At 36.3% G+C, this 27962-nt stretch overlaps 1 protein-coding gene across 3 annotated transcripts; it reads left to right on the top strand.

Moving 5' to 3' along the window:
* The first annotated feature begins 5 nt into the window (after positions 1 to 5).
* Positions 6 to 27962, top strand: LOC127418306 (tetraspanin-17). Of its 3 annotated transcripts, none has more exons than XM_051658844.1 (8): positions 6 to 474; positions 9871 to 9921; positions 12546 to 12692; positions 13573 to 13743; positions 13997 to 14122; positions 19327 to 19374; positions 23177 to 23293; positions 23565 to 27962. In XM_051658844.1, the coding sequence occupies exons 1-8, from the start codon at positions 388 to 390 to the stop codon at positions 23628 to 23630; spliced, it is 813 nt and encodes a 270-aa protein (XP_051514804.1). In that variant the 5' UTR covers positions 6 to 387; the 3' UTR covers positions 23631 to 27962. The 3 variants fall into 3 exon arrangements, with proteins under 3 accessions (XP_051514804.1, XP_051514805.1, XP_051514806.1); XM_051658845.1 differs by lacking the exon at positions 6 to 474 and adding an exon at positions 1281 to 1647; XM_051658846.1 differs by lacking the exon at positions 6 to 474 and adding an exon at positions 8265 to 8345.

Below are 27962 nucleotides of genomic sequence, written 5' to 3'. Positions count from 1 at the left end.
TGTTCTTCACTGTTCACTGTTAGATTGCCCAGGATTGTATTTCCTCGGGACGTTCACCACAAGGTTAAAACGCCAAACAAATCTCATGACACCTGTCCAAAAAGCTGCGGGTTTATCAGGGGGGACCTGGAGCAATAATTTTCTCACCCATTTGACTCATCATCCGTTGTTTTCTTCTCGAAAAACAGAAGAACAGCTGCAGAGCTGTGAAAAAGCGTTTGTTGGTGGTCGATTGTTGTGGTTGACGATGCATCGCTGATGTTTTTAGAGAGGCTCGCCGCCTCTTCGGCTAAAATATAGATGCATGAGTCGTATTTTTTGCCGATCTGTTTTGTTATTCGCAGCTGATCGTTGAATCAACACGACAGCGTTAGCTGGCCCGACAAAATGAGCAGAAAACATCATCATTTTAAAGGAGCAGAGGTCAGCTGCTGTGTGAAATACTTTTTATTCGGATTCAACATCATATTTTGGGTAAGTCTCAGGTGCTGCTGTGCTAAAACACTCAGAAATGCATATTAACAGTCCATTCCTTTTTGTTGAGCCTCTCAAACTCTGTTTAATTTCCCCATAATCTTGCTATTGTCTGTTGTTCATTATATGAATTGCGAAACAAGTTCAGCAGGATAGACAATTGCGTGTTCATCTCTCAACATGTTATGTGATTGTGCTTGATTAAATATGAGGTGCCATTGTATACTTACTGTGTTTGGAAAACCATCTCTCTGAGGTTAATGAAGTTCAAATGAGAAGAGATATTCTGTTTCCCATGGGAATAGATTAGGATGGTGTTGTTGGTTCTGGATTTCTCAGTACCTTTCCAGGACTTGAGAGTACATCCCATTCACATGGGAGTGGGGTGGAAAGTAAATAAGATTAAGGTCTCATTATATTGGGGAGCTTGGGTCAGTAAATTAGAAAATATGAAAATCACTTGGCACCATTCAGGTTTGTTTGCATTTCGTTGTTGGAATGGGTCTGTTTTTAAAATCTGACAGCCTTTCAAGCTGATCTTGAGGAGTTTCCTGGATTCAGCAGTTCAGTTAGGATGGTGTTGATTGATTGATTTCCTGCATCTGTTTTCCTTCTTTATCTGTTTATCTTTAGGTATTTAGTTTTTGTGCATTATTGACTTTTACACGATCCAGCCAAACTGACTTCTCTCAGTGTGATAAATGTGGACATTTCTTCATTGCATCCACTGTGGTTTGCATGAGATACAAGAAAACACTTGGACCGGGAAAGCATCCATGAGTCACTATTGGGGTGAGCACATAGCCTGGAGCATGATTCTAGTAAGCCTCTTGATGTCATCCATTCCAGCCTGGTTTCTCCCCATTGGTTTGTGTTGAATGGGCAGTGAATACCCCTCTGGAGGGTGTGGTGGTAATTGGTGCCCCCTCATGCTTTAATGACGCCCCATCTGAAATGTTAACCTTGCATAATGATCCGCTGCCCTCTGGTACAGCTCGCCCTCCTACTCCCATTGTTCTCACATTATAGATAGCCTGCTGTGTTTTGTTGGAACATAGACACCAGTGTTTCCACCAAATCTTGTCCAGAATGTCAGGATGAACTCCTGGAAGATGAAATCAACCCTCCTCCATGTTTCGTAGCAGAACAAAACACCTGACTTGGTCTTTTCAGGTGACGTTTACACACAGTGCTGATCTGATTCTTAAGAATTGAACTTGGTCACACCTCTTTTGACTTTACAAGTTAGTACATTGCGTGTGTATCAATGACTGTCAACATTATGCCACAAATGCTGTCGATTAAGCTTAACTTGTATTGAACCCAGGATATTCCTTTAAGCAAAACATCTTATTTCAAAATAAGGTAAGTGGCAAAATATTGGTATCAGCCTATAGTTAATTTATTTAAATTGTTTTGGTAAAATTGGTATCTTATCGGCCAAAATGTTTTATATCGTTGCATCCCTTAACAGACCAAAGTCTACAATACACTTTGTGCTGCCAAGTTTGGGTGAGATTTTAGAGCTTGGGCAGAGGCAGAAGACTTTCATTGAATAACAACTTGAATAACAAGTTTGGTCCTTACACAAAACGATCACATGGCTTCAGATGACTTGGAATATAGTGCACAAGCCGTATGAAACGTACAAACTTTTATGGTCATTTTGTTGTGCTTTTTTCCCCTTTTTGGTCACTGTATGCTATCGCTAGATGGGACAAGAGCATGAACATTTAGAATTTCTCATTAAGTGTTCTGCTGAAGAAAGAATGAAAATCTTGTGGTTTGGAATGACACGACAGTGAGTAAATGATGCCACAATTTTCATATTTGGGTGAGCTATCCCTTTATGTTTTGTAGCCAAATAGAACATTTAGACATTGATGGATCTTTTCAGGGGCAGTTCAGTCAAAGTGCTGATCCGATTCCTATAAGATCCAACCTTGGCCACACCTGTTCTAACATTACAGGTTAATGCAATGGCTCTCTTAGTTTGGAGGGAAGACTGCTTCCTTAATTAACAGAGTCTGATCTCCATACTTTCTGCTGTCGTCGTATTGTCCCTCCCATCTTGTCTGAAAGCCTTCTTTTGTCTCTTGACTCCTTTGTCTTTGCAGACTGTTTGACCCCTGTGTGCCCGTACTGTCTAATGCCTGTCTGATTGGTTTAGAGTGGAGACCTACCTGATCCCTACAGAGCACTCATTTCACAAGCTTCAGGCTGGGCTGAGCTGATGGCCTGTAATTACAGATGCCTTGCTCTCTAACCGGAGTCTAATATCTACCCAGGAGGCTTCGCAGGAACATCTTAAAGGGATAGCTCACCCAAAAATTAAAATTCTGTCATTGTTCCAAACTGTTATGTTTTTCTGTCCTCTGTGGAACACAAAAGGAGATATTGGGCAGAATGTTAGCTTCAGTCACATTCACTTTGATTGCTTTGTTTTTCCATACTTCGAAAGTAAATGGTGAATGGTCACTATACGACCCCACTTCCACCCCAGTAGCCTTTAATTCCTCCTCTCCAAATTCTCCTCCTCTTTTCCATTTGGAATGAATAGAAGGTTCCCTGTGCTCACCCTTCCTCACGCCCCCTCGGTCTTATATGTAAATTAAGATGTTTGGGGGTGAGGGAATGGCGTGTGTGCAACGGGACATGGTGCTTCCCACAGCGTCTGAGAGGCTAGAAAATGAGTCATGTCCCTGTGTCTCTCAGTGAACCCCATTCAGCTTTACGCTATGGAGCTGAAAGGCCATGCTACTATTGTCACACACACACTGCCCTTGCATTAACAAAAGCATTTGACTGCTGTGTTTGCCTGCATGCTCTGTGAGTGTCCGTGGCATGCATATTTCTTTTACAAAAGAATGCAAATTTGTGTAGTAAGCACCGTTCAGAGAGAGATAAAGTGTTTTTTTTGTGTGCGTTTGTGACTTTGCGTGTGCTCATGCTCATTTGTGTGTCTGTAGCCCTGTGTTTTGTATGTTTTGTCCTGTTCATATCCTCCAGGTTCGTACGGCAGATGGGAACCACATGTCTGTTCCCCCTCTTCCTGTTCCTCTGCAAGGGTGTTTATTTCCATGCCATTTCCCAGCAGGCCTGGCTCTCACTTACACACACACACACTTCCCACATTGAGTCATTTTCACTAAAACACAAATTAATCAACCCAGAGTCACTCTTGCTGTTCATCAATTATTAAATATGACTCTTACGTGCCTAAATTGAGCTCTCGCTGACATTTTGCAATTGTGACATAATTACGATGTGCTTTGTTCATTGTTTTTGCTGTTTTTTGTTTTATTGTTTTCGAATAGTCTATGACTCACGTTTCTAGGGAGTGTTGTAGATTCGTACCCTTGATGGGGTGTAGGAAATTATTAAGCGCTTGCGCTTAATGCAGCTAGATTATAACATGATGGCTCGTGACTTTTTGAATCATAATATATGTCACTGTGCATTCTAATCGTGAAGAAAATTGGCAATACGCAGCTTTATTAATAAGAGATTTTTTTTGTGAGTTAAAGATGGATTGAAATGAACAGAAAGGTGAGAGAGATAGTCTTTGCCCCATTATACACAATATATAATTATATATTATATTAATTTCCGTTTAATTGCTAACGTGGACATGGTTGCTGGACTACTGTGTGTACTGTTATTTCCTTCTTCCTTATATATAGGAAGATATATCCTAAACAATTTCTTCATGTGCAAATAAATTACTAAAATTTGAAGAAACTGCTATCTACCATTTAAAATACAATATTTATTTTTACAAATTAATGTTTTGTGTAAAATTTAGTAAATATAGTGCTAAATAAGAGTTCACTATTTTTTTTTTTTTCTATAGCAATTTTATGTTTTATTTACTATATTAAATTGTGTTATATATCGGCCTGTCGGCCACCCTGCTCTCTGGATTTCTGCATCGGCTATTTAAAAAAAAACATATCGGTCAACCACAAATTTTTAGCATCGGTTTGAATAGTCCGTCAGAGGTTCATCTTGCAAAATCGTCATGGATATGGTGGGCCTCAGGCATTTAGGCCTAAGGCACAATAAAAGTTATTTTAATTGCACACATAAAGCAGAGCGCTTTAAACTAGGGCTGCAACTAACGATTCTTTTGATAATTGACTAATCTAACGATTATTCGAATGATTAATTGTCTCTTCGGGCAATTTTTTGTGCAACGATTAATCATTAGCTCTTAACCGATTATTCAGCTTGTGCCTCGACTTAAAAGGTTGTATTAAACGTTCTTACTAACAATAAAGAGGACAAAATCATCTTTTAAAAATATCTCTAAGTGATGTTCACTGAATTAAAGGGGAAAAAGTAAATATATATATATTTAAATCTCTGCAAAAAATCCTATTATTATCAAGTGTTTTTGTCTTGTTTTCCATTTTAAATGATCTAAAAATCCTTATAAGAAGAAACATTAATTGAAGCAACATAGAATATATTTAGACTTACTTAAAAATAATGTATCTTGAATAGGCCTATAAGTGTATTTTTTTTCACTTGTTTATACTTCTGCCAGTGCAGTAAAGACATAATATACTTGTATTCAAGATACATTCTCTGAAAGCAAGTCTAAATATCTTATATGTTGCTTCTCAGGTAAATGTATCTTAAGGATTTTTAGATATTTTAAAATATTTAAATATTATATTCAACATTCTCCGATAACATTTTTATCTTCTGCAGTATAGCTCCTTAAGTAAATGTACGTAAGCAGTTTTAGATATTTATATTGGAAAACAAACTAAAAAAGATAGTAAAAAAAAATACATGTTTTTGCATTGTAGAATTGGCTAAGACTACACTCTCACCTTTTTGTTCACTTGATTTTGATACATCTTAAACTCAAAAACAAAAAACAAACTCTCTCTTCTTAATAGAGCTGCGTATCGCCAATTTTTAACGATAAGATACACACCGTGACACACATTATGATTCACTGTCACGATCCATCACTTTATAATCTAGCTGCAGCAAGCACGTGCGAGGGATGAGCGTCTCCGTGCGAGAGTGTATCAGCTGGGAGAAGTTTGAAACTCAAATAGCTTTCAGCTATGTTTGATATAATGACAAGTGATTTTCTAGTACCAAATGATCAATTTAGCATGATTACTCAAGGATAAGGTGTTGGAGTGATGGCTGCTGGAAATCAAAAATGACTTTTTCCAAATAGTGATGGTGCTGTTTTTTACATCAGTAATGTCCTGACTATACTTTGTGATCAGTTGAATGCCACTTTGGTGAATTAAAGTACCAATTTCCTTCCAAAACAGCAAAATCTGTACATTATTCCAAACTTTTGGCCGGCAGCGTTTTTTTTTTTTTTTTTTTTTTTTTGTCATATTAAATCTATAAATGATATACACTGAAAAAAAGAGAGAGCAGCTCTGTTGAAAGTACTAAACCAGTACAATTTAAATCAACTTAAGACATAGGTGTTTGAGATGAGAACATAATTATATTATGTAAAGTCCAAGTGAAATTCAGCTCAGTCATCAAAAAGTGATATGATCACATTGCTATGAAATGTTCAAATGGATACAGATTTCTAACAGATGGTGTTTACTCAATGTGATTTTACTATTTGGTCAATTAACTAAAATAGGTAATGTAACACAGTTCTTTAGCATTTGGTCTCAACTTAATTTCATTGTGTACAATCCATCTACATTTATTTAATCCAATTGTCTTGGGACTGTGTGAATGCAATTTGTTTCATCAATGTATTGCTGAAACCGAGCAGGGGATTTCCATTTCCCAGCATGCATTGCATTGGACTAAATTGGGAGAGTACACTTTAAAAAGAAAGTGTTATTTTCATGTATTTTTTGTGTTTTTTTTTCCTATTTCCCCCAATTTGGAACGCCCAATTCCCAATGCGCTCTTAAATCCTCGTGGTCGCGTAGTGATTCGCCTCAATCCGGGTGGCAGAGGATGAATCCCAGCTGCCTCCGCGTCTGAGACCGTCAACCCGCGCATCTTATCACGTAACTTGTTGAGCACGTTGCCACGGAGACATAGCGCGTGTGGAGGCTTTCACGCCATCCACCGTGGCATCCACGCACAACTCACCACGCGCCCCACCGAGAACAAACCACATTATAGCGACCACAAGGAGGTTACCCCATGTGACTCTACCCTCCCTAGCAACCGGGCCAATTTGGTTGTTTAGGAGACCTGGCTGGAGTCACTCAGCATGCCCTGGGATTCGAACTAGCGAACCCCAGGGGTGGTAACCAGCGTTCATGTATTTTTATGAAAAATGAGACAATTAGCAGACTTTATATTGTTTAATATTCTGTTATGTTGGAATTTAGAAGAGTTTCTGCTTGTTGGATATTTTTGGAGGTTACCGTTGTGGAGAAGAGTGGCGCTAATGATTAAGTCGATGTTTGGTATACTACTACTGAAATACCAATGTATTGCTTTTCTCACAAAGCAAATCATGAGAGATCATTTCAAGTCAGTCATTATACAGTAAACCTTCAGCAGGACCATTATCATACAGTACAAAATTATATAATATGCTAATGTTAAAAGCTGCACAATTCTACAGTTATTTGAACAGATCAATCTTAAATTAGTTGAACTCAATTCATTTATGTTTTTGCTACACAAAGTATTTGAGTGGAGCCTACATTTTAATATCATGTTAAGGCAAATCAATTTCATAGTGTGGAACCAATGTCCACAATTGAATTGTTAAACCAATGATTTTTTTTTTCAGTGTACAAAAAAACGGGGAGAAAAAAAGGGATTGAAATAAAATCTTTTTAAAAGTAATTTTAGAATGGCATTGTCTGTATTATATAACAGTATGCCCTCTTACGGATATCAAATGTATATTTCAGACATATATATTTTACCATGTTCTTACATTTTTTTTGTACATAACTACATCATAAAATTAAGAAGCATGGACAAAAGTTCATTTTGTTAAAACTCAGAAAATTTTGGGAAACTTTATAGTCAAAAAAATATAAAACAGAAAACTATAAAACTGTTCCTGCGCATGTGCATTCACACAATGCACTGTGTTCTCACTTGGTCTTCTGAAGCATGCGAAGTTTGGCATTAATGATTGATTTACTACTGATAATTAATGTATAAATTCACTTAGAAACAAAACCTCTTCGGAGCATTCATGTTTATAACCTGACTGGAAAAAATTGGACACCCCTCAACCCGGGGGAAAAAAAAAACTCAACGGATCTGCACAAATTCAATAATGACTTATTCAATATATTAAATTTATTCAATGAAATTCTCCTGTGTATCGATTAGTTATCATTGGATGAGTTAAATAATTTATTTATTGTACCATGACAATAATAACGTGTATTGTATTACCTTGGCTTTTCTCTATCGACATTTTAAATCTGCTTTTGAAGCGTCCGTCTGTATGAATAGCCTAGTCATGTTGCACAACAAACTCCATGCAGAGTCAGTCATTGTTTTTTATTTAACCTCTAGAGGGGGGTGTTATACTTTAGAAGGAGTTTGGATTATAGATCCCTGCAATGCCGGTCACAGAGAAATTAATCCAAAAATATTGGAAACTATCGGAGTTGATTTTTTTTCCGATAACCGATATTTAAAAAATGCAGCTATCTGTCCCAATTAATTGGTAAATCCGATATATCAGTCGACCTCTACTTCGTACACAACTACACTGAATATTCACCATGGACAAGGATATCATTTTAGCAGTGAGTTTCTTTTTAAATTCACTCTCCCAGAGTATATAGTGCAGCATAAAAAGAGGCTGCTTTTTGTTTATATCACACACGCTCAACATCCACCCACGATTTTCTCCGGCTATGGAATTTTGCCGTTCGAAGGTATGTGTGACCGCGCCTTAAAGCAAGAATGCACGTTAAGCATGTTCAGCCAGACTGTGTGTTAGCCATACCTTGGCCAAACGCTTGCATCTACGTACGCATATTTGCGTAAAGGATGTGTCTGGCCTTAGAGTTTGGGTATTTGCCCAAGTAAGAGGGACAATAATGCCTTAGCAACAACCACTAATAAAGCCAGTTCACTACTATGTGCTCAGACTTTCCAAAGCATACGTTTCCATGGTGATGCAGCAATTCTTTCACAAAGTAAAGATAAAGATGTCAGAAGGCTTAAGCAAAACTGTTCTTATTGAAGTAACAGCTGGTGGAAAAAGTGGTTCTGCTTACTGTCACAGAGCTGAGAGTTTAAGCCAAGAGTTTATTTGACTAGTGTTTATGAAAATGGAGAAAAGGTAGGTATAATCATTCCAACCTGTGAGATAGCAGCTGTCCTCTGATTGGCCAGAATAACTAAAGCTGTTTTAGGGCTCTGTGATGCTTAAATTCATCTAATCCCGATCTCCAAGTGGACGTGACAGTCCCGGCCTCCCCTTCTACTCCCCTGCAGATCAAGAACGAGAGGACTGGAGAAGATGGGCTGAGGTCTTCATGATAGGGATGAATGGGATTCAGTACATCTCTATTGAGAGGGAGAGAAAGTGTGGGCAGTTGCCCTTAGCTTTGTCCCCACTGTCCAATGGGATTAGTGGAGATCACAGGGAAATGGAATTATGGGATTTGTGGCTGCTGATACCCACCTTAGGCTCTCACCGTCTGCTCTCATGTGCTGCTTGCATCAAACACACACCTCTAAGAAACCTCCAGGGGCCGGTTGCTTAACTTTTTTAGACTAGTCTTACTAGTTAGATGTCTAAAATTTTGGTCTTAACTTTTCAGCCAGTTGCATAAAAACATAGATTGGTCTAATTTAAGACCAAAATGCATACCCCCTAGGCTAACTTTTGTTTACATTGCATGTTGCCATGGACAATAACTGTCAGCTGAGCCAGTGGGGGCTTCAGTTGAGTGCTGAAAGGGGCTTTAGTTGAGACTTTGTAGAAGATTTGACTTCTACGATGGTAACAAAATTTCTTGTTTTTTATTATTTAGGTTAAAAATCACTAAATGTGTTCATAAGAATCAATTTTGAAATATTGTAACTGTGAGCTTGTTTTATGCAACAGGCTTTCTATGATGTCTTTAGCTAGTCAGACTAATTGTTAGACTAAGTCTTAAGTTAATGGCTATGTTTATGCAACCGGCCCCAGGAGTTTGACAGGAAAGCTGTAGTTAAAGGTAACTAGGGACGGGAATCAGAATTTTACAATTCTGATTCCTCTTTATGATTCCAGTTCCTTAATTGGTTCTATTAACAATGCTTTTATAGACAATGCTATCAGACTACACTTGGTGCGCTGAATGTTTCACGCTGTAGATTCAGTCTCAGTCTGTGCCATTCTGGATTAAGTAATGAATTGTGTAAGTGGTGTAAATGTGATAGATTCTGTTTTGTGCTTGTGTGTTGCAGTTACTAGGAGCCGCATTCCTGGGTATTGGACTTTGGGCATGGGCAGAAAAGGCAAGTTGGGAACACAAATACACAGCGATCGGTGACATGCTTCAGATTCCTAATTTTACTATCCGTGTTATTGCCTAAGCAACATTCTCATTGATGTAAACAGATGCAAAGACAACGGCACTCCTTAACAGTACAAATTACCTACAAGTACCCTGTTGTCATGCAGTCTGTTTGATAAAGCAGCAGAATTAATATTTAATGTCTCTTCCTGTTGGGCTTCATGTTTTATTGTACTAAAATAGATATGAGATGCTTTTTGCCTTGGAGCAAACACGTTTTAAAGCTATTGTAAATATTATTTTCTGAAGTTTTTGTTCTATTCCGTACGCAATGTTCTAAGATTCTATTCTATTCTAAAGATTTAGTTTTTCTCTGAAGATCATTTAGAATGTTCACTTCGACGCTCACGGTGTAGACCACCTCAAGCCGTTGTGGCATGTCAGGGTTATTACTTCAAAAATATATATATATTTTGTCCTAAAGATTCTATTCTGTTCTTTTCTAGTATAATTTCTGGTTTATTCTGTACTTTCTGGTATATTCCAAAGACTCAGTTCTGTTCTACCACAAAGAGTATTTACTGTTCTAAAGATTGAGTTCTATTCTATCCAAAAGATATTCTATTCCTGTTAAGTTTCACATTTTATGGCACTAGAAGAGATATGATATGCTTTTCTGCATTGAAACAAAGTTATTCTTTTCTGTTATATTTTTGGTAAATTATGTACTGCATATTTTAAGGTTCTATTGTATTGTATTCTATTGTAAAAAGACCCATTTCTGTTTGTTCTATCACAATGAGTATATTCTCTTCTAAAGATTAACTTCTGTTCTATCCTAAAGATATTCTATTCCTTTTAGGTTTCACATTTTATGGCACTAAAAGAGAAATGAGATACTTTTCTGCCTCTATTCTATTTTATTCTGTTCTATTCTATTCTTAAGACCCATTTCTTTTTGTTCCATCACGACGAGTATATTCTATTATAAAGATTAAGTTCTATTCTATCCTAAAATGTTCTATTCCTGTTTCTCATTTTATGGCACTAAAAGAGAAATTGAGATGCTTTTCTGCCTTGATTCTGTTCTATTCTATTCTTACTTTATTCTATTCTCTTTGAAAGGTCCTTTCCTGTTCTGTTCTGAAAAATGTTTTATTCTGTTCTGTTTTGTTCTATTGAATTCAAATCTTCTCTAAAGATTCTATTCCATGTTATTCTGCACTATCCTACAACACTCGAAAGAATCTATCTATTAAGTGGTCGACTGATATGGGATTTTGAAATGCTGATGCCTGTATCTAGAAAGCAGGGTGGCTGATGCCCAGTATATTGTCAATATAATTATCACACAGTTTGATCATATTTAAAATGACATACATGAAACTGCTGAATTTTGTTTTTGAATTAAACAATATTTACTGAAAATATCACAAAAACTTTGTAAAAATAAATCTGTAAAAATAAGGATTTTTGTGTGTTTAGATGGTACTGTAGATATTAGCTTCTTGCTTCTGTTTTGTCATCACATTTTAGTAATTTGTTCACACACAGAAATTGTTAAAAACTGTTTAACAAAAGAATGAATTAAACAAATGTACTCTCAGAGTCCAGAATCTATGTACAACATGGGCAATCAGTCTGTTATAAGTAACTGGTAACACAATGATCTCTTCTCTTCTCTTTAGTTTTTGTTCTATGCTTGTTAGGCTTTACATTTTATCTGTGAGATTTGACGTTTATTGCTTTTTTGCCTTGAAACAGATTAAAGCTGTTCTGTGACTCCCCATGATACTTACTTTCTTTTGATGTCTAGTTTCCGTTTAATACCCTTAAACCATGACATTTGTGAGCATATGGGTGGCATCCTTTATTTCCATGGCAGCTTAATTTCAGTTATATTCTGGTGACAAACCCGTAACACCGTGTCTCACAAACTCAGTTAGGATTTGATTTTATTGTGACTATTTTTCTGATTTGTCGTATTTTTCAAAAGGTCAGGCTCGCTGTTATGTATTCACACATGAAAGGTGAAAGTAATTTGTTCACACTAATTCAAGGCGACATAATGAATCTAGAAGTCAATTGGCTGATTATTAACCTGGAAATTGCTCCAGTTCAGTCATTGATTGCTCTGATAAAGGACACATGTAGAGCATATGGCACTTTGTATTAATGTCATGCAATTAAGAAACACCTTATCACGATGTACATAATTAATAAAGTGGTTAATTTTTCATTTGCTAAATCGGAATCACGGAAATAAAGCGTTACGAATTAGACTGGGGTCATTGAATTTGATTGGTGGAAATTACGTTTATTTTAAATAATTGGTGAAGAGGATTTCAGGGGCCTCTCCTCTTACACCATCATAACAAACCAGGGAGGAACGCAAACACAAAACAGAACCTTGTTTGTATTCAGTGTTCACATGGTCAAAAGCCTGTCTTTCATCAGGGGGTCACACTGAGATTTCACCCTGGTGTGAAGAGCCAAACTTGGAAGGCATGACACCCTGTGGAGAGTTGCCCAAGCGCCGTCAATTCGGCGGCCTGACAGGTGGTGAAGGATTTTATGGTCAGGATGTGATATCGCAACGTTCTTTCTGATGTGTCTGGCCCACAGGGAGTGCTGTCAAACATTTCCTCCATCACAGATCTGGGCGGCTTCGATCCTGTCTGGCTCTTCATCGTGGTAGGGGGGGTGATGTTCATCCTCGGATTTGCCGGCTGCATCGGTGCGCTACGGGAGAACATGTTCCTGCTCAAATTTGTGAGTTCCACCCGGTACCACCTGCCTGACTGCTCTTCCTCCCAATTATCTAGTCTGTTTTCCTCTCTTCAAGGTTTATTTGTTCCCAGATATGGATGTTTGAATAAATTAGTCATTGCATTAGAACACATCCAGAGAGTTTGTCCACCAATCATCATTTACTCACCTTTATGTCATTCCAAACACGTATGATTTTCTTTATTCCATGGAACACAAAAAGAGGTGTTTACCCTGCTGTTTTTCATACAGTGAAAGTGAATGGTGACCAGTGGCTTTCAAGCTCTAAAAATGACAAATTGCACCATAACAGTAGTCCATATCACTTAAAGGGTTAGTTCACTTAAAAATGAAAATTCTCTCATTATTTACTCACCCTCATGATATCCCAGGTGTGTATGACTTTCTTTCTTCAGCAGAACACATTTGAAGAAAAGTAGAAAAATATCTTGGCTCAGTAGGTCCTAAAAATGCACGTCTTGACTCCACCTATTTCAATATGCATGAACATTAATGGGATTTGAGAGCTGCAGTGAATAAGGACTTCAGTTTTGGTCTTTTCCTCACACTAAGCTGTTGTATGGCTTCAGAAGTCTTGGGGATATAGCGCATGAGTCATAAGAACAAATTTATTGGGGCATTTTGTCTTTTTGGAGCTTGACAGGCTCTGGTCACCATTTATTTTCATTATATGGAAAAGAGCAGTGTCAACATTCTGCTGAACAAGAGGATGAGTAAATACGACTGAAATTACATTTTTGTGTGAACTGTCCCCTTAATAGCAACTTGTCAAAATAGATTGTAGATCAGGTCAGTTGAGATATTTACCAGGATGTAAAAGGTAATCACATTCTAACTGCATTATCTGTGTTTTCCCTTCTAGTTTTCAGTGTTTTTGGGCCTCATCTTTTTCCTGGAGCTCACAGCTGGAATTTTAGCCTTTGTATTTAAAGATTGGATCAAAGACCAGCTGAACTTCTTCATCAACAACAATGTTAAAGCTTATCGGGATGACATCGACCTCCAGAACCTCATAGACTTTGCTCAAGAATATGTGAGTCAGCATTTGTCTACTCCTCTCATTTTCTCCTGTGCTATTGAACATCATGCATTACATTTAGCTATATTTTGAATGCAACATATAAATAAAAATATAAATGTACACTTAACATGAGAAGATATGCGATTACTCATCAGTTTATGACATGTTCTTTATATGGAAAACTAGTGCAATGATGTAAAATTAAAGATGATGGTGGTGTTGATGATCATTATAATCTCACCTCTGATGTCATATATTATGTCAGTGGTCGTGTTGTGGTGCTCACGGGCCGAACGACTGGAACCTGAACATCTATTTCAACTGCACCGACTTTAACCCCAGCCGAGAAAGGTGTGGTGTTCCCTTCTCCTGCTGCGTTAAAGACCCTGCTGTGAGTGCCAGTGCTGATCACTGCATCTGTTTAACATGTGCTCTTTTATGTTCCTGTTTCAGCAGTTTAATTGTGTAGTTAAAACACTTATTTTGCTTGTTTTCCACTCTACTGCACATTTTGTGTTCTTACCGTGCACCAAATTATCCAAACAAGAATGAAGTTTATTCATAGGAGTAATTAAAAGATCTAATGAACATCCTGGAGCTTTAGCATGAGCCGCTGACTGTGTGTCAGAGAAAACAGAACACAGCTTGGGGATGTAGCTCAGTTGTAAAGCACATACTTTGAATGTATGAAGCCCGGGTTTAATTCCCAGCATGTTTGCCTTTGGGGCTGGTTTAAAGAGATTCTGTTTTGTTTTAAAGATTCAGTTCTCATATATCCTAAAAAATTCTGTTCTGATCAAAATATTCTATTCTAATATATATAAAATATCTAATAAATGTACATGTCCTAAATATATTTAATATTAAAGCTACACTATGTAATTATTATTATTTTTTTATTCATTTTTTTAATGACAAAATGTTATTAATGAAAGAGTGCAACAAAAATCTTTCAAACCATTTATTTACTTTACCCAAATACACTTAGATAAACCTATAATAATGATATTATATTATAAATATTTTTGAGCTGTCAGGACGGATTTCGTGGTAAATTGCATACATACGTCATTCGCCCGTGCGTGTTGACGTCATATCCATACACCGAGAAATTAAGCTCCGGCTACTGTAGCGCATATATGGTGTGGGAGTAGCTGAAGCTGAACGTTTGTTGTCACAACGAACGAGAAAAATTGACCATGGATCATTAAAAAGGCAAACATCCGGGGAATCACTTTGTAAAAACAAAGAAACCCCAAACAGAGCAGAGTCTACAAGCAAAAAGGGCAAACGAGTTCGTAATAAAACCAGAATCAACATCGGCTTGGCTTTTCAGAGGTGGTGACAACTCCGAGATCTGAAAGGATTTAAAAGTGATCCAGAGATGGCTTTATTCTTACTCAACAGGTAAGATATTATTGATATGGTTTATGTATAGTTGTGTAATCACACACACACACACACACACACACACACACACACGTCTGTGTGTGTGTAGTGAAATACAATAATTATACTGTAATTGGTGCAGAACTTTTCACTTGCTAGCACGTGTGTATTTTTCTTTATAACGGCAATCATTTATATAAATAAATCCTTTAGTCCTAGGCTTGCCAAGGACATGTGAGTCTTGAAATTATGTTGACCACTAGTTGAAAACAATGACGATATATAAATGAGTTACTACCATTGTCTATTTGGCTAGAATATCCTGCAGTTATAAAAACTTTACATAGGTTGACCTTATCAGACTAGCAATCGTTATGTCTAAAGTTAACGAACATTGCCTAACTCGTGTCAGCGCCGCCAAATACATCGAAGTCTATGAAGTGACGTGTCAGTTCAACCTCGGCTCCAACTTCACACCAAAGGATTTTTACGCACGTTTTTGCCTCACACAGATGATGTCTTTGAGAGTACAAAGCTACAATAAATATTGAAAAACTGTCCAAATTTATGAAGAGATATTGAATATCTCATAATTTATTATTATTAATTAATTACTACCTTGTCGTTTCCGAGTATCCAGAGACAAAAAAAAAACCTAAAACTCTAAGACCTAATCATAAGTCGAGTCCTTTTTATTTTCTGCAGTAAAAGCAATTGTCATTTTCCAAATAAATGTTTAAATGTTTATTGTGCACACCTCCCGCTTTCTTGTGTGGCAAGCTCGTAAATTCGCCCCTCCATGACGCTTTCTGCAACGCTTGTCATGTGGAGGGCAAAGTGCCACTTGACGCTGTGAAATGTGCTTTGAACTGACGAAAGGACATTATTGAAACTCAAAATGATTATCATTTGGCTATTATTGTTGTATTTTCTGATAAAAGTCATACTCAGCAGTTTAAATGCTGTAGGAAAATTATACAGTAGATCTGATTTGTTCTTCTAATGCTTAAACATTCTACTGAAGTCTGTAGATTTGACATGTAAATTTTAAAAAGGAGAAGTTAAGGACGTTATTGGTATTCATTAATATTATTAGACTATTATTGTTGTCTTTTTGGATGAAAAGTCATCCTCGGCATTTCACAAACAGATGGAAAACTATAGATCTGCTTTGTTCTTATAATGTATATAAAGTCTCTTGGCAGATTTTGGTCGTGAACATCTCAAAATGATTCAGCTCACTCATAGCACATAAGATGCTCATTTGAGACCACCTAGTGTCATCTCCAGAAGTGGTCACTAAACTAGTCAATTAATGAAACTGAACACATTTGTGAAACAGAAACAACCCACACCAAAATACCCTTTATTTTTACAGCTAATTCTGCACAATTGTGCAGATAATTTTCTATACTTGAATCATTAAAATAGCTTAAGTTGGTGCTTTTAGCTTATTCTTTAAAAAAATAACCCCGGAAAACATGTTTGTGAATCGTGGATCACTGATTGTCTCAACTTTTTAGCCTCTCATGAGTTTGCATCCCTGTGAGTTATAAACGATGACAGTTGGACCACTGATTTAAAAAAAAAAAAAATTCATACTGGGTTGGTTGCATGGTGATTTGGCCTTAATACCTCAGGATGTAAATACATTTTCATTAATTCATGAATTGGAGTTAGCTTATACTGCTGTTACCACATGTAGTATGCGGAAAACACGGAATCTAGTCATAAAAATGGCCTTCGCAATAAAACGCAGAATGTCATGGAATATGACATATTTGGACGAAAATGAATGTTTGAAAATTGTGATATGGAGCAAACTGTTTATCTGGAGGTGAGAAACTACCGTCAAAAACAAACAGAAATGCCAAAATAAAAGCTCGATTTAAATGGACGCATGTGTTTTTGCTTAAATATTACCCTTGTTGGGTGCATAAAATGTCCTGGAAAATTGTGCCTTGAAAGAGTGGGAACCCTGAATATAACAATTTCAGGAAGTCAATTTCAGAAGTCACACATATTAGTAAACATGCACAGTAACTTCACAGCACAACGTAGATACATCGCGATCGGTAAACACACGGCCAGGTAGCCTAATGTTAGATTCATAAAAGCATGACAGCCCTACCAGACAACATACTGTATCCAAGCGTTATAGCAGGTAAACAACTTTGTCAAACAGATAACAGATAAACATCCATCCAGACTGCAGCGATGGTGTCTGAACTGTGTGATTGTGACTGACTGAACTGAACAGAGTCCTCAGCCAGAACACGAGACAGCCATTACTTCTTTCCTGTGTTTATGGGCATGATGTAATGATGCAAGGAGGAATGACATAAGCCAGTGATTTCGCACCAAATCCGACCCGACAGCTCAAAATACAAATCATTTCTATAGGCTTACCGAAATGAATCGGGGGAAGGTAAGGATGTTGTTTTGAACACTGATTGTTTATGAACTTAATCAATAATGGCAATTTGTTCATTTTTAACCAAAAAATCTTACATAGTGCAGCTTTAAGTATTAATTATTTATTTAAGTGCGCCTTTGAAAACCGTTTAGTGTTGCATAGAGACACTTAACTGCCTGTTTCCTAAGTATTTCCTAAGGTTAGGAAAACTTCACCTTAAGTATAGGTTAAGAGTTACAAGGTTTCTAAAAATGAAGAAAATAGCTATGTTTATACAACCAACTGAAGAGTATAGTGTGCCGAGACAATGTTTTTGCGATAGGCAGAACCCAGTTTAGACCATTTTAGCGATGAGAAACTGTTGCAGGAGCACGGTCACACAATATGAGAAATCACCAACAAGCTGGAGGGCGTACACATCTAATACGTACACACACACAAACCAGAAGTGTTCCCAGTATTATCTAATAATAATTAATAATTGTATTTATTTATCACATGTTATACATTTGCACATATACAGTGAAAATTCTTTTTTTTTCCACATATCCCAGCTAAGCTGGGGTCAGAGTGCAGGGTCAGCCATGATACATCGCCCCTGGAGCAGATAGGGTCAAGGGCCTTGCTCAAGGGCCCAACAGTGGCATCTTGGCAGTGCTGGGGCTTGAACCCCCAACCTTCTGATCAGTAACCCAGAGCCTTGACCGCTGAGCCACCACTGCCCCCTCTGCTCTCTGCATCTTTATAAACTGTACAAATGGATGTATTAAAATCATACAGCAAGTTAATTTGCGATATATCGCGAATTTGTATATATATCCCACACCTGAAGTGACCGCCACTAATGTTCTTAATTTGGAATGGCAATCAGTTCTCTGCACAGTTATACAAGTAACGTCTTGCACCTCTAATCCAACTCTTACCGGGCAGTCTTTCAAAGGTGTCTTTCTCAAAAGGGCACTTGCCGGCCGGCTGCAAAAGCAGAATCCTCCATTCAATTAAATTCGAGCATTCGAGGTCTGCATGTGAAAATCAGGACTTTTGCTCAGGAAAAATATGTACACACACAAGTGTTTGAATTGATTAAATTCGAAGATTTTGTACCACAGATACAAATGGAAACATATTATAAAGTGGTAAAATTGCCCAAATGTTCATCGGGACATTTCCGATATTCTAAAAGTTGGCAGAGACATGCCGTGTCTATGTTAACAGTAGAGTTTTATTATGGTAAAATCTGGATCACTGTAGTAAATACCTTAACGGTTTCCCTAACCTAAAAGGAGTGTCTAAGGGATTCGATGCAACACCCTCAAGTCATTCCCTCACTAAGGGGAAATCATGCTTTAAGTGTTATAGTTAAGGGATAAACTTAAGGTGTTTTATGCAACTGGGCACTGATCTGTTCCAAATATTCTGTTCCTTTCTAAAGATTCTGTTCTAAACATTCAGTTCTGCTCTATTCTAAATATTCTGATCTGTTCTAAAGATTCAGCTCTAAACGTTCTGTTCTGGTCTATCTCAAAGATTCTGATCTGTTCTAAAGATTCTGTTCTGGTCTAGTCTAAAGATTGTGTTTTGTTCTAATGATTCAACTCTGTTTTGGTTTATCCTAAAGTTTTTGCTCTGTTGTGAAGATTCTGTTCTGGTATATCCTAAAGATTCGGTTCTGTTCTTAAAAAAATAAATAAAAAAAATACTCAGTTCTGTCCTCTGCAATTGTTTTTACAATTCTGTTCTATTCTATTCCATTATATTATATATTCTATATTTTCTTGTACTCTTTCTAGGAGGATGTCCTGAATACACAGTGTGGCTATGATGTGCGGCTTCAAGGGGTGAGTGCTTTATTACTTGGTTAGTTTGAAGCTTTACAATTGCACATATCCGTAACATATGCTTTAATGGTGAAAAAAAAAAATCATGTAATACAGTGTATAAATTGTGTAGAGAAAGACTACAAGACGGTGTTCAGCAATAAACCACCCTCAGCAGGGAGCACAGAAGGGTTAAGTGCATGAGAGATTGTGAGAGCATTTGAGTTCCTCTTGTTCTGTTTTTTAACAGTTTACGCCTGTAAAAGTGATAATAATAATAAGTTTATAATAAGTTTTGTTTAAAAATTGAATGGTTGATGTTGAGAAACAAGTTTATTTTGAGAACTCCAAAGAGAGGTCAACAGAGAATGGCCAGACTGGTTCGAACTAACAAAGTCTACGATAACTCGGATAACTGCTCTGTACAATTGTGGTGAGAAGAATATCATCTCAGAATGCTATTCTAAAATGCGGGTTGGTGCTGTTTTGGCGGCACGAGGGGGACCTACACAATATTAGGCAGGTGGTTTTAATGTTGTGGCTTATCGGTGTGTGTGTGTGTATGTGTGTATATATATATATATATTTTTTTTTTTTTAAAAGTCACAGGTGTGAGAAATTAAACTTTAATTGCCATTTAAACCTGTGTGTGTGTCACCTTGTGTGTCTGTAACAAGGCCAAATTTTCAAGGGTATGTAAACTTTTGATCAGGGCCATTTGGGTGATTTCTGTTATCATTATGATTTAAAAAGGAGCCAAACAACTATGTGATAATAAATGGCTTCATATGATCACTATCCTTAAATAAAAGACATGATCAAAGCATGATCAGTCATATTTTCAAAATCAATGCCAAAATTTCACAATTTCTGCCAGGGTATGCAAACTTTTGAGCACAACTGTATTTCTACAAAACCTTGTAATTTTGGACATGTAAACATGTAATTTGGGAAAAATTACATGAAGAGACTTCCTTGTACATTTGAATAATTACGTAAACAAATATTTGAATCAGTTTCGAATCAATACATTGAAACGGACAATTTGAACTAATTCACGGAAATGAATCAAACTTACAAAAATGTAAATCAGAGACTATATTAAAACATCTGCCTTAAAGTAAATACTTGCAAATTACTCGACAGGGAGTCTATGATATGACCTTTTGATAACGCAGTAGCCACAAAAAAAAATAAAAATGTTGTTTAATTTTATAGCGGCAGCAAATTCATTGCGTATATATGGTGTAATTTCGATGTATCGCCCAGCCCTTCTCCACACAAACATTTACTCAAAGGATTTTACTTTTCAATACTCTGTATTCAATACTCTGGAATACACTGAATTTCTGTATTCAACCTCTGGAGGAAGTTTTGAAAGGGTGTGGAGTGAAACTGAAAGATAGAAGGTCAAAGAGCTGAGATGAATAAGTCCACAAGCCGTTAACTATCATACAGCCAGTTTCCTCGCCTTTCACTGGCTTTCTCTGAATCCCTCCAACTTCCTACTGGTCTGGAGTTAAATTTCCAAAGTCTTTTGTGTCTTCTTCCCTGGAGCGACAAAAGAGTGTATAGAGAACATGTTTGTATAGTTCACCAAAGCTGGATTGTGCGGTTTTGTCTTTCTGCACCTTCAAATGTCACTGTCAAACCCAAATTACACCTTTTCATCGCCCTTCCTTCCCAGAGTGAGATAGACAGTACAGTAGTTAAAGACATTCTTGTATTTCTGTGTAATACAAACTGGGTCTTCTCTATATATTAGCTTGTATGTGCTGAGCTGTGCTATTTCAGGGTGACATTTCTTCTACTTGGAGCAGGAGTGAGTACCGCCTGCATTCCAGAGAGGATATTTGTTCTCAAATAGATTAATGCGCAGGTCCGCCCAGGTTAAGGCCTAAATGTCTTTCCTGGACATGTGTGAAGATTAAAGGGCAGCTCAGTGAGATAAAACCAATATGCTCTACACCGTGCACTAAGATTTTGTTACTTATTTAGACTTTCCAAACAAGTGTATTCTGAAACTTCTGGAATAAGGAGGCAAAGTGCCTTAAATGTTTTTCAAGTATCAATTAATTTTCAGTTCCAGTTGCTGTTTACACAGATTCTGATTTAAAGGCTTATGGATCTCAATATACCTTACACTTGGGACTTTCAAGAAACAACCAATACTATAATATTTTTGTATGTTTTTTTTTTTTTTGTTTGTTTTTTTTTAATAAAAAAATAAAGTCTCATAAATGTATCACCAAAGTTTTTTTTATAGTTCACCCAAAAATGAAAATCCTGTCATAATTTACTTGCCCTCTTATCCTTCCAAACCTCATTGCCTTTCTGTCTTATGTGGAACACTTAAGACAAATTTTAATCAATATACTGCTAAAAACAAAAGTTCTTGCATGAACACGTCTGCCGCTGTGAATGAGCTTCTGTCATGCACTCATGAATGCAACGGACGTCAAGATTTTTAGTGAAACCTGTTGTACAGTATGCTTTAGAAAACTTGGAATATGACACACAAATTGCATGGATTGTCCCTTGTTATAACACGAGTCTCTGCAAAACTCAATTCTGATTGGGCAATGGCGCCATCTAGTGCTCTGAAATCTGTGAGTAACAACCGTATTGCGAGTCACCGTTCCTACTTCTCGGATCACTGTGCGATTTCTACAAGTAAGCTAATTAAATAATTTAAATTAAAATCATTGTTTTGATTTCATTGATTGATTACATCATTGTCCATTTATTTATTTTATTGGCAAGCAGTCTTTAATAAGCTGGATAATGAGCAGTCAGATGGTTATTATTTACAAAATAAACACCAACAGAACTACGACGCAAACTGGAGGTGGAATTCAGCTGTTTTCTATTTTCGATAAATCAATTATTTTTTTCTTCTCACATACGTAATTTCAACGCAAATTTTTTTTTTATGTCCATTTATTTATTTATTTGGTTAGAAGCCATTTAATAATCGGGATAATGTTAAGTCAGCCTCCACTTCGCTTCGTGGTCCTGATCACTCTGTCGGGTTTTATTTTGCAATAACCAGCTGACCGTACATTATCCCTAACAAAGCTGTTTTTTTTATTTTGTATTATTGCTTCAAAAAGAATATCTAATTTAATACAGTGATGTTCACATTTTGTATCTTTTATCTGTTTCTGCTACTGTTGTTCCACTAATATTATTATTAAGTGTCACGTTCTTTTAGCTCTAATAATTATCAAGTCCTTGTTAAACTCCACATCTGTAATGAGCCATTTTTAAGGTATATAGTAAATGAATAAGCCTATATTTTGAGAGATGCAGTTATACTCTTCATTTCTGCAACTTTAATTTAACCACTTAAAAACTGACTCACTCACAGATTTTTATCTCATTTCCATTCAGATGTGACCTACAGTAGTGATCTCTCAGTTGAGTTGTTTACTCTGTAATCAGTCCGTCCATTTCCACCAATTGGACTCCTTTCGGACCGATTTTCTGACTCTACTGGACAGTGCTGCCTTCTTTCATGTGACTTTCACACTAATTCAGCATTACCATCTTATATTTACGGCACGTTAGGCAAGAGACGCTGCTTCCCTCTGAAACTTTATCCACTGACATTGATGTTGGATTGTGAAATTGTTATTATTATTATTTTTTACATTTTGGATTGTATATTTTATTGTTGTACATTTTATTGTATTGCATTATTTCTGTATTGTTTTTCTTTCTTTTCTTTATTTGTTGTTTTTTTTTTTTTTTTTTTTGAGGAGGAGGTGGTATAGAATGCCCCTGAATGTACATTTCTTAATTCAAATCATCTTTTTAATAGGAGTTGGATCAGCAGATGTACATTTACACCAAGGGCTGTGTGGGACAGTTTGAAAAGTGGCTTCAGGACAATCTGATCATTGTAGCTGGAATTTTTGTCGGCATTGCATTATTACAGGTAAGGATAATTTTCATAGAAATGCCTGAGGGCCAAACTGTTCAAATGGCCTCATATGAATGTCACGTATCACTGCCACCTTCTGGTTAAACATTCAAAATAAAGCTTTATCTGAAGCGCCTGCATAGTGAATGGCTTTTGCCCATATTTCAGCTTTGCAAGCAGTTCAGTTGAAAATGAGAGCACTTTGAAGGCAAATATTGATTATTTTCTGTTGTTGTTTCCATTTCTCCTCTATGATGTCTTATTTTTATTTTTTTATATGTTGCAGATTTTCGGGATATGTCTGGCTCAAAACTTGGTGAGTGACATCAGAGCAGTCAAAGCCAATTGGTGACCTTTTGCTGAGGCGGATAGTTTACCGTCACCACCTTGTGAGATTATAGCCAAGAGTTAATTGCAAAAGAACACTGTTTACATGCAGATGAGCTGGGAAGCTCCGCCCTGTTTAAATCTGTGGACGTTTTATGTAAGCTGACTTTACGAAATGGACTCTCCATCTATAATTTGTTCTTTTGTGGTGTCTTTTCTGAAAACAAGCTCTTATGGAAGCTTCTCAGAAGCAGAGATTGAGATGACGCGCTCAGTTCAGTCTGTTCATGAAATCGCAGACGTCTCTTGATGAAACTCATTATTATAACATTCACTAGACTTTCATCTTGGGGAATAATGTCGAGCGGGTGGTGTTTTTTTTTTTTTTTTTTTTTTTTACCTGAGGACAACTTGCTTATGGAAAACGACACAAATCAACCACTGAGACTTTAAACAGAGGAGCCATGAACTAAACAAAGCCTTACTGCAGTGCATTTCTTTATACACTCGGGTGGGTTCAGCTTTTACACAGCGTTCTGTCTGTCGGCCAGTCGAGTTGATGGACAGTCTGACTCTTACCTCTGATTTGCCCTCTGTTGCACAGAGGCAGTCAATCAGAAAGATGTACTTGATAATTACATGTAATGCATTTATTTTTGTGAGTACTACCACTACTGTTGGGGAAGTTTAGAAACAGGCTGTTATTTCTCTGTATAGCTTTGTTTTTTTTTCCCCCCATTCTCACTTTTTTTGGTTGGCTCTGTGACTTAAAAGGACCACTGTCCCTGACTCAGTTTAGAATTTTGTTATTTTCGCTACTCTGCTAGGGTGTAGTGATATGCTGTAGTGGTACTAAAAATGTATTATAAATATGATGCTGCTTTAACTCATAGAAAACATACATCGCCATTCTAACCACCTGAACTTTCTATAGAGACCATGAGAGGAAGTGTACGTTTCAGGAAACACACTTCAGATCACGCACAAACACTTTGCTTTGTGAAATAAATATGACGTGAATGCACATCAAATCGACAGACTGTGCATATGATCACATGCCTTATTTAGCCCTATTGAGATGATAGAAGAAGCCTATGGCAGTAACACAGCACATGGTCACCCAACTGTCCATTCAAACAGCTTTATTTACTATTCACTCTCTCTCTCTCTGCGCCATATGGCAAGAGAGCTGCATGCTATCAGCTATAAAAAATGCATGGCAATGCAGACCTCTTTGAACATGTGCACACATGTGCATATGTGTGTGGACGTGTATTCATCACACTGCCACTGCCATACCATTGAGTTTTGACTTAGCTGTGTTATCTCCCTACATTCAAAAGTTGTCTATATTGAGCCTTGACCTTAACACTAATTATGTGCTAAAAAAGATAGCCGATATACTGCCGGCGTGCTATATGTTGAATGTGCTCAGGAGGTTTTAGCAGTGGAGTGTCATGCATGTCAGGCTGATCTGTTTCAGGCCTGTTTAATAAGCTCGGATCCGTTTGAAGGTGTTACGGTGTTAAAGTGAAAATTAAAATGTGAGATTTCTGGGAGCTTGCTGGGAGAGGGGTTGCTGACTCCATCTCCTGTGTATTTAGGAGGCAAATCTTTTATTGCAGATACATGCTATAAATAATGTTTATCCCCCTTTTTTTTTTTTTTTTGCCCCCAAATGGATGAATCTCACAAAAACATTTTTCATATTTCATATTATTTTCGTATATCAATCTCAAAAACAAAAGAAAGGTGTAAATAATTATATTTTGAAGATTGAGCCTATTTTTAGGATTATTTTCATGACAATAGGTACATCTCTCTCTCCCCAGTTCTCATTACTGTTAATGCAAAATAAAATCATTCACATTACGTAACACAAAATGCAAATCATTCTGATTAGTGTAATGCAAAATGAACATCATTCTGATTATGTAATGCTAAATAAAAATCTTTTGACTGAAATGAAAAATACGTTATTTTTACGACAAAGTCAAAATGAAATTCATTATTACCGTAATGCTAATTACAAATCACTCTCATTACCGTAACGCAAAATAAATATCGTTCTTATTACCGTAATGCTAAATAAAAATCATTCTCATTACAGTAATGCAAAATAATAATCATTCTCATGAACATAACACAAAATACAAATCATTGTCATTACCATAATGCTAAATAAAAATCACTCTCATTACCTTTACGCAAAATCAAAATCATTCACTTGACCAAAGGCAAAATAAAAATAATTAACATGACTAAAATTAAAAATGTAAATCATTCTCCTTATAGAAATGCAAAATAAAAATCATTCCCATTACGTAATACAAAATAATACAAAAACAATTTATATTTCATTAATTATATGTCATGCTAGTATTTGTTGTATTATTTTGCTGATTTAAATAATTATTCAACATCATTGTATTGCACATTTTACTGTAATACAGTAGACAGTTACTGTGTAAAGTTATGAGAATCACCACTGAGAAATGTCTAGATGAATTACGTGAACTGTGCTCATGAAAATAATGTAAAAATACAATATATATATTTATAAAAATACAATTTTATATATATATATATATATATATATATATATATATATATATATATATATATATATAATTGTTCTAAAAATAGGCTTCATTGTCTTTATGCAAAATATATATGTTTTTATTTTAATTTTGGGGTGAAGATCTGAATATGTTTTTGTGGGATACACCCAGATATGATATTTATGTTCTTCACTGAGTCTCTCTCTCTCTCGCTCTCTCTTTCTCTTTCTCTTTCTTCAGTAGCCTTTTTCTTTCTCTAACCTTTATTTAAATGTTTTTTATTTTTCTCAAAACAAAGACCCCAACATTCCCTTTGGGGAACTCATGCATATCATGAATGTATAGATCATCTCTTAATAATGCTATGTCATATATAACTTATGCTTCAAAGTGCAATGCTCAAACTGATGTGAATAAAGTTAATGTTTGTCTGACTGTAGGCACACAACTGAAAAACATCGCAAATCTGTGTTTGTGAAGTGAAATAGACACTCCTTGTGCATGCATTGACTTCATTTTTGTATGAAGTGCATTTAAGCAGTTTTTTTGTGCTGGTTCATCAAAAACAGTTTTGATGAGGGTGTTCAAACCAGTGAGCCTTTTCCCCTGGACTCTCTCTGCACCAGCTGTGATAGTTTTTTACATTACAAGGATTTGCAAATATGTAAGCACAATTATATCAGAGGAGCTGACGTCACATTCAATGTGTGTCAACCAATCAACATTCAGAACTGTTGTACAAAACTTAAAGGTTAAGACTGCGCAAGTGATGAACATTGTGTGATCGGTGAATGCATCCAAATTTTTTCTGAATGATTAAACAAGCTGTAGCCTTGATCTTTTGCTCAATATTATGCTTGACATCTCACTTGCCACTTTTATGCGCTTTGAAATACGATTTGCTAAAGCCTTTAAGATGATGTTTCTTTGTTTGTTTACATTCCCATACTAATTATCAAAGTGTCTTCATTGAAATCTTTGGATTCTACCTCATCGTGGAGAAATTAATATTGTGGGCGTCATAACTCCATTGCAGCTGTTGTGAACATTCTTTAGAAAACCTACAATTTTTGTTTGTCACAAACCACATATAAACTAAACAAAACTAGGTCTTCTCTTACAACCTCGGCAGTTTATTTTGCTATATTCTGAAAGCTGAAAAACAAAACATGGAATGCAAAAAATGCAAATGTCGATTTGTTATTTGATTGGTGTATGACACTTTCTAAGGTTTCAGTGTATTTTTAATACAGATTGTTTGTTAAAGCAGATCTATTTCTATTAATTTCTATTATGGGCAACTCTTTTTGCAAACAAGCCGTTCTCAGTAATCAGATGTCCTGTCAAATTCAGAACTTTAACTGGTTTATTGACTTTTCTGGCAACATAACATTTACAACCCAAAATACCCTCTTGAACTGGATAATGAATTTTGCACTTGCAGACCTAAAGCATTTTCTCTGCTCTCCATTATATGATTCTATGATTGTACTAACATAATAACCCTCATAATAAGGTTTTTTTTTTTTCTCACTATAAACAGACATTTTCTTTTTTTTTTCTTTCTTTTTTTTTTTTTTTTGTGGAAAATTAAGATCATGGATTAAGAATGTGTTTGGAAATATTTTAGCAATGCCACTTGTTTTCATTCGTTTTTTTGTTTTTTGTTGTATTTTGTAACTCTTGTCCAAAGTTCCGTTTAACATCAATGAATGGACTTTTCTTGTGGGAGATGGTCTGTTACACTGTAGACTATGTTACAAGATATGCTTTTTCATAGTAAATAAAATTGATTT

Source organism: Myxocyprinus asiaticus, chromosome 27, assembly GCF_019703515.2.
Source record: "Myxocyprinus asiaticus isolate MX2 ecotype Aquarium Trade chromosome 27, UBuf_Myxa_2, whole genome shotgun sequence".
Lineage (NCBI taxonomy): Eukaryota > Metazoa > Chordata > Actinopteri > Cypriniformes > Catostomidae > Myxocyprinus > Myxocyprinus asiaticus.
The sequence above is the reverse complement of the archived record's forward strand: the minus strand, read 5'-3'. Positions and strand labels throughout refer to the sequence as shown.

What these genes read in the sequence shown, in the direction of transcription:
- LOC127418306 (XM_051658844.1), top strand. Translation starts at nt 388, where the DNA reads ATGAGCAGAAAACATCATCATTTTAAAGGAGCAGAGGTCAGCTGCTGT. An exon ending in GATTCAACATCATATTTTGG is followed by an intron (nt 475 to 9,870) that starts GTAAGTCTCAGG and finishes TGTGTGTTGCAG; the next exon opens with TTACTAGGAGCCGCATTCCT. An exon ending in ACATGTTCCTGCTCAAATTT is followed by an intron (nt 12,693 to 13,572) that starts GTGAGTTCCACC and finishes TTTCCCTTCTAG; the next exon opens with TTTTCAGTGTTTTTGGGCCT.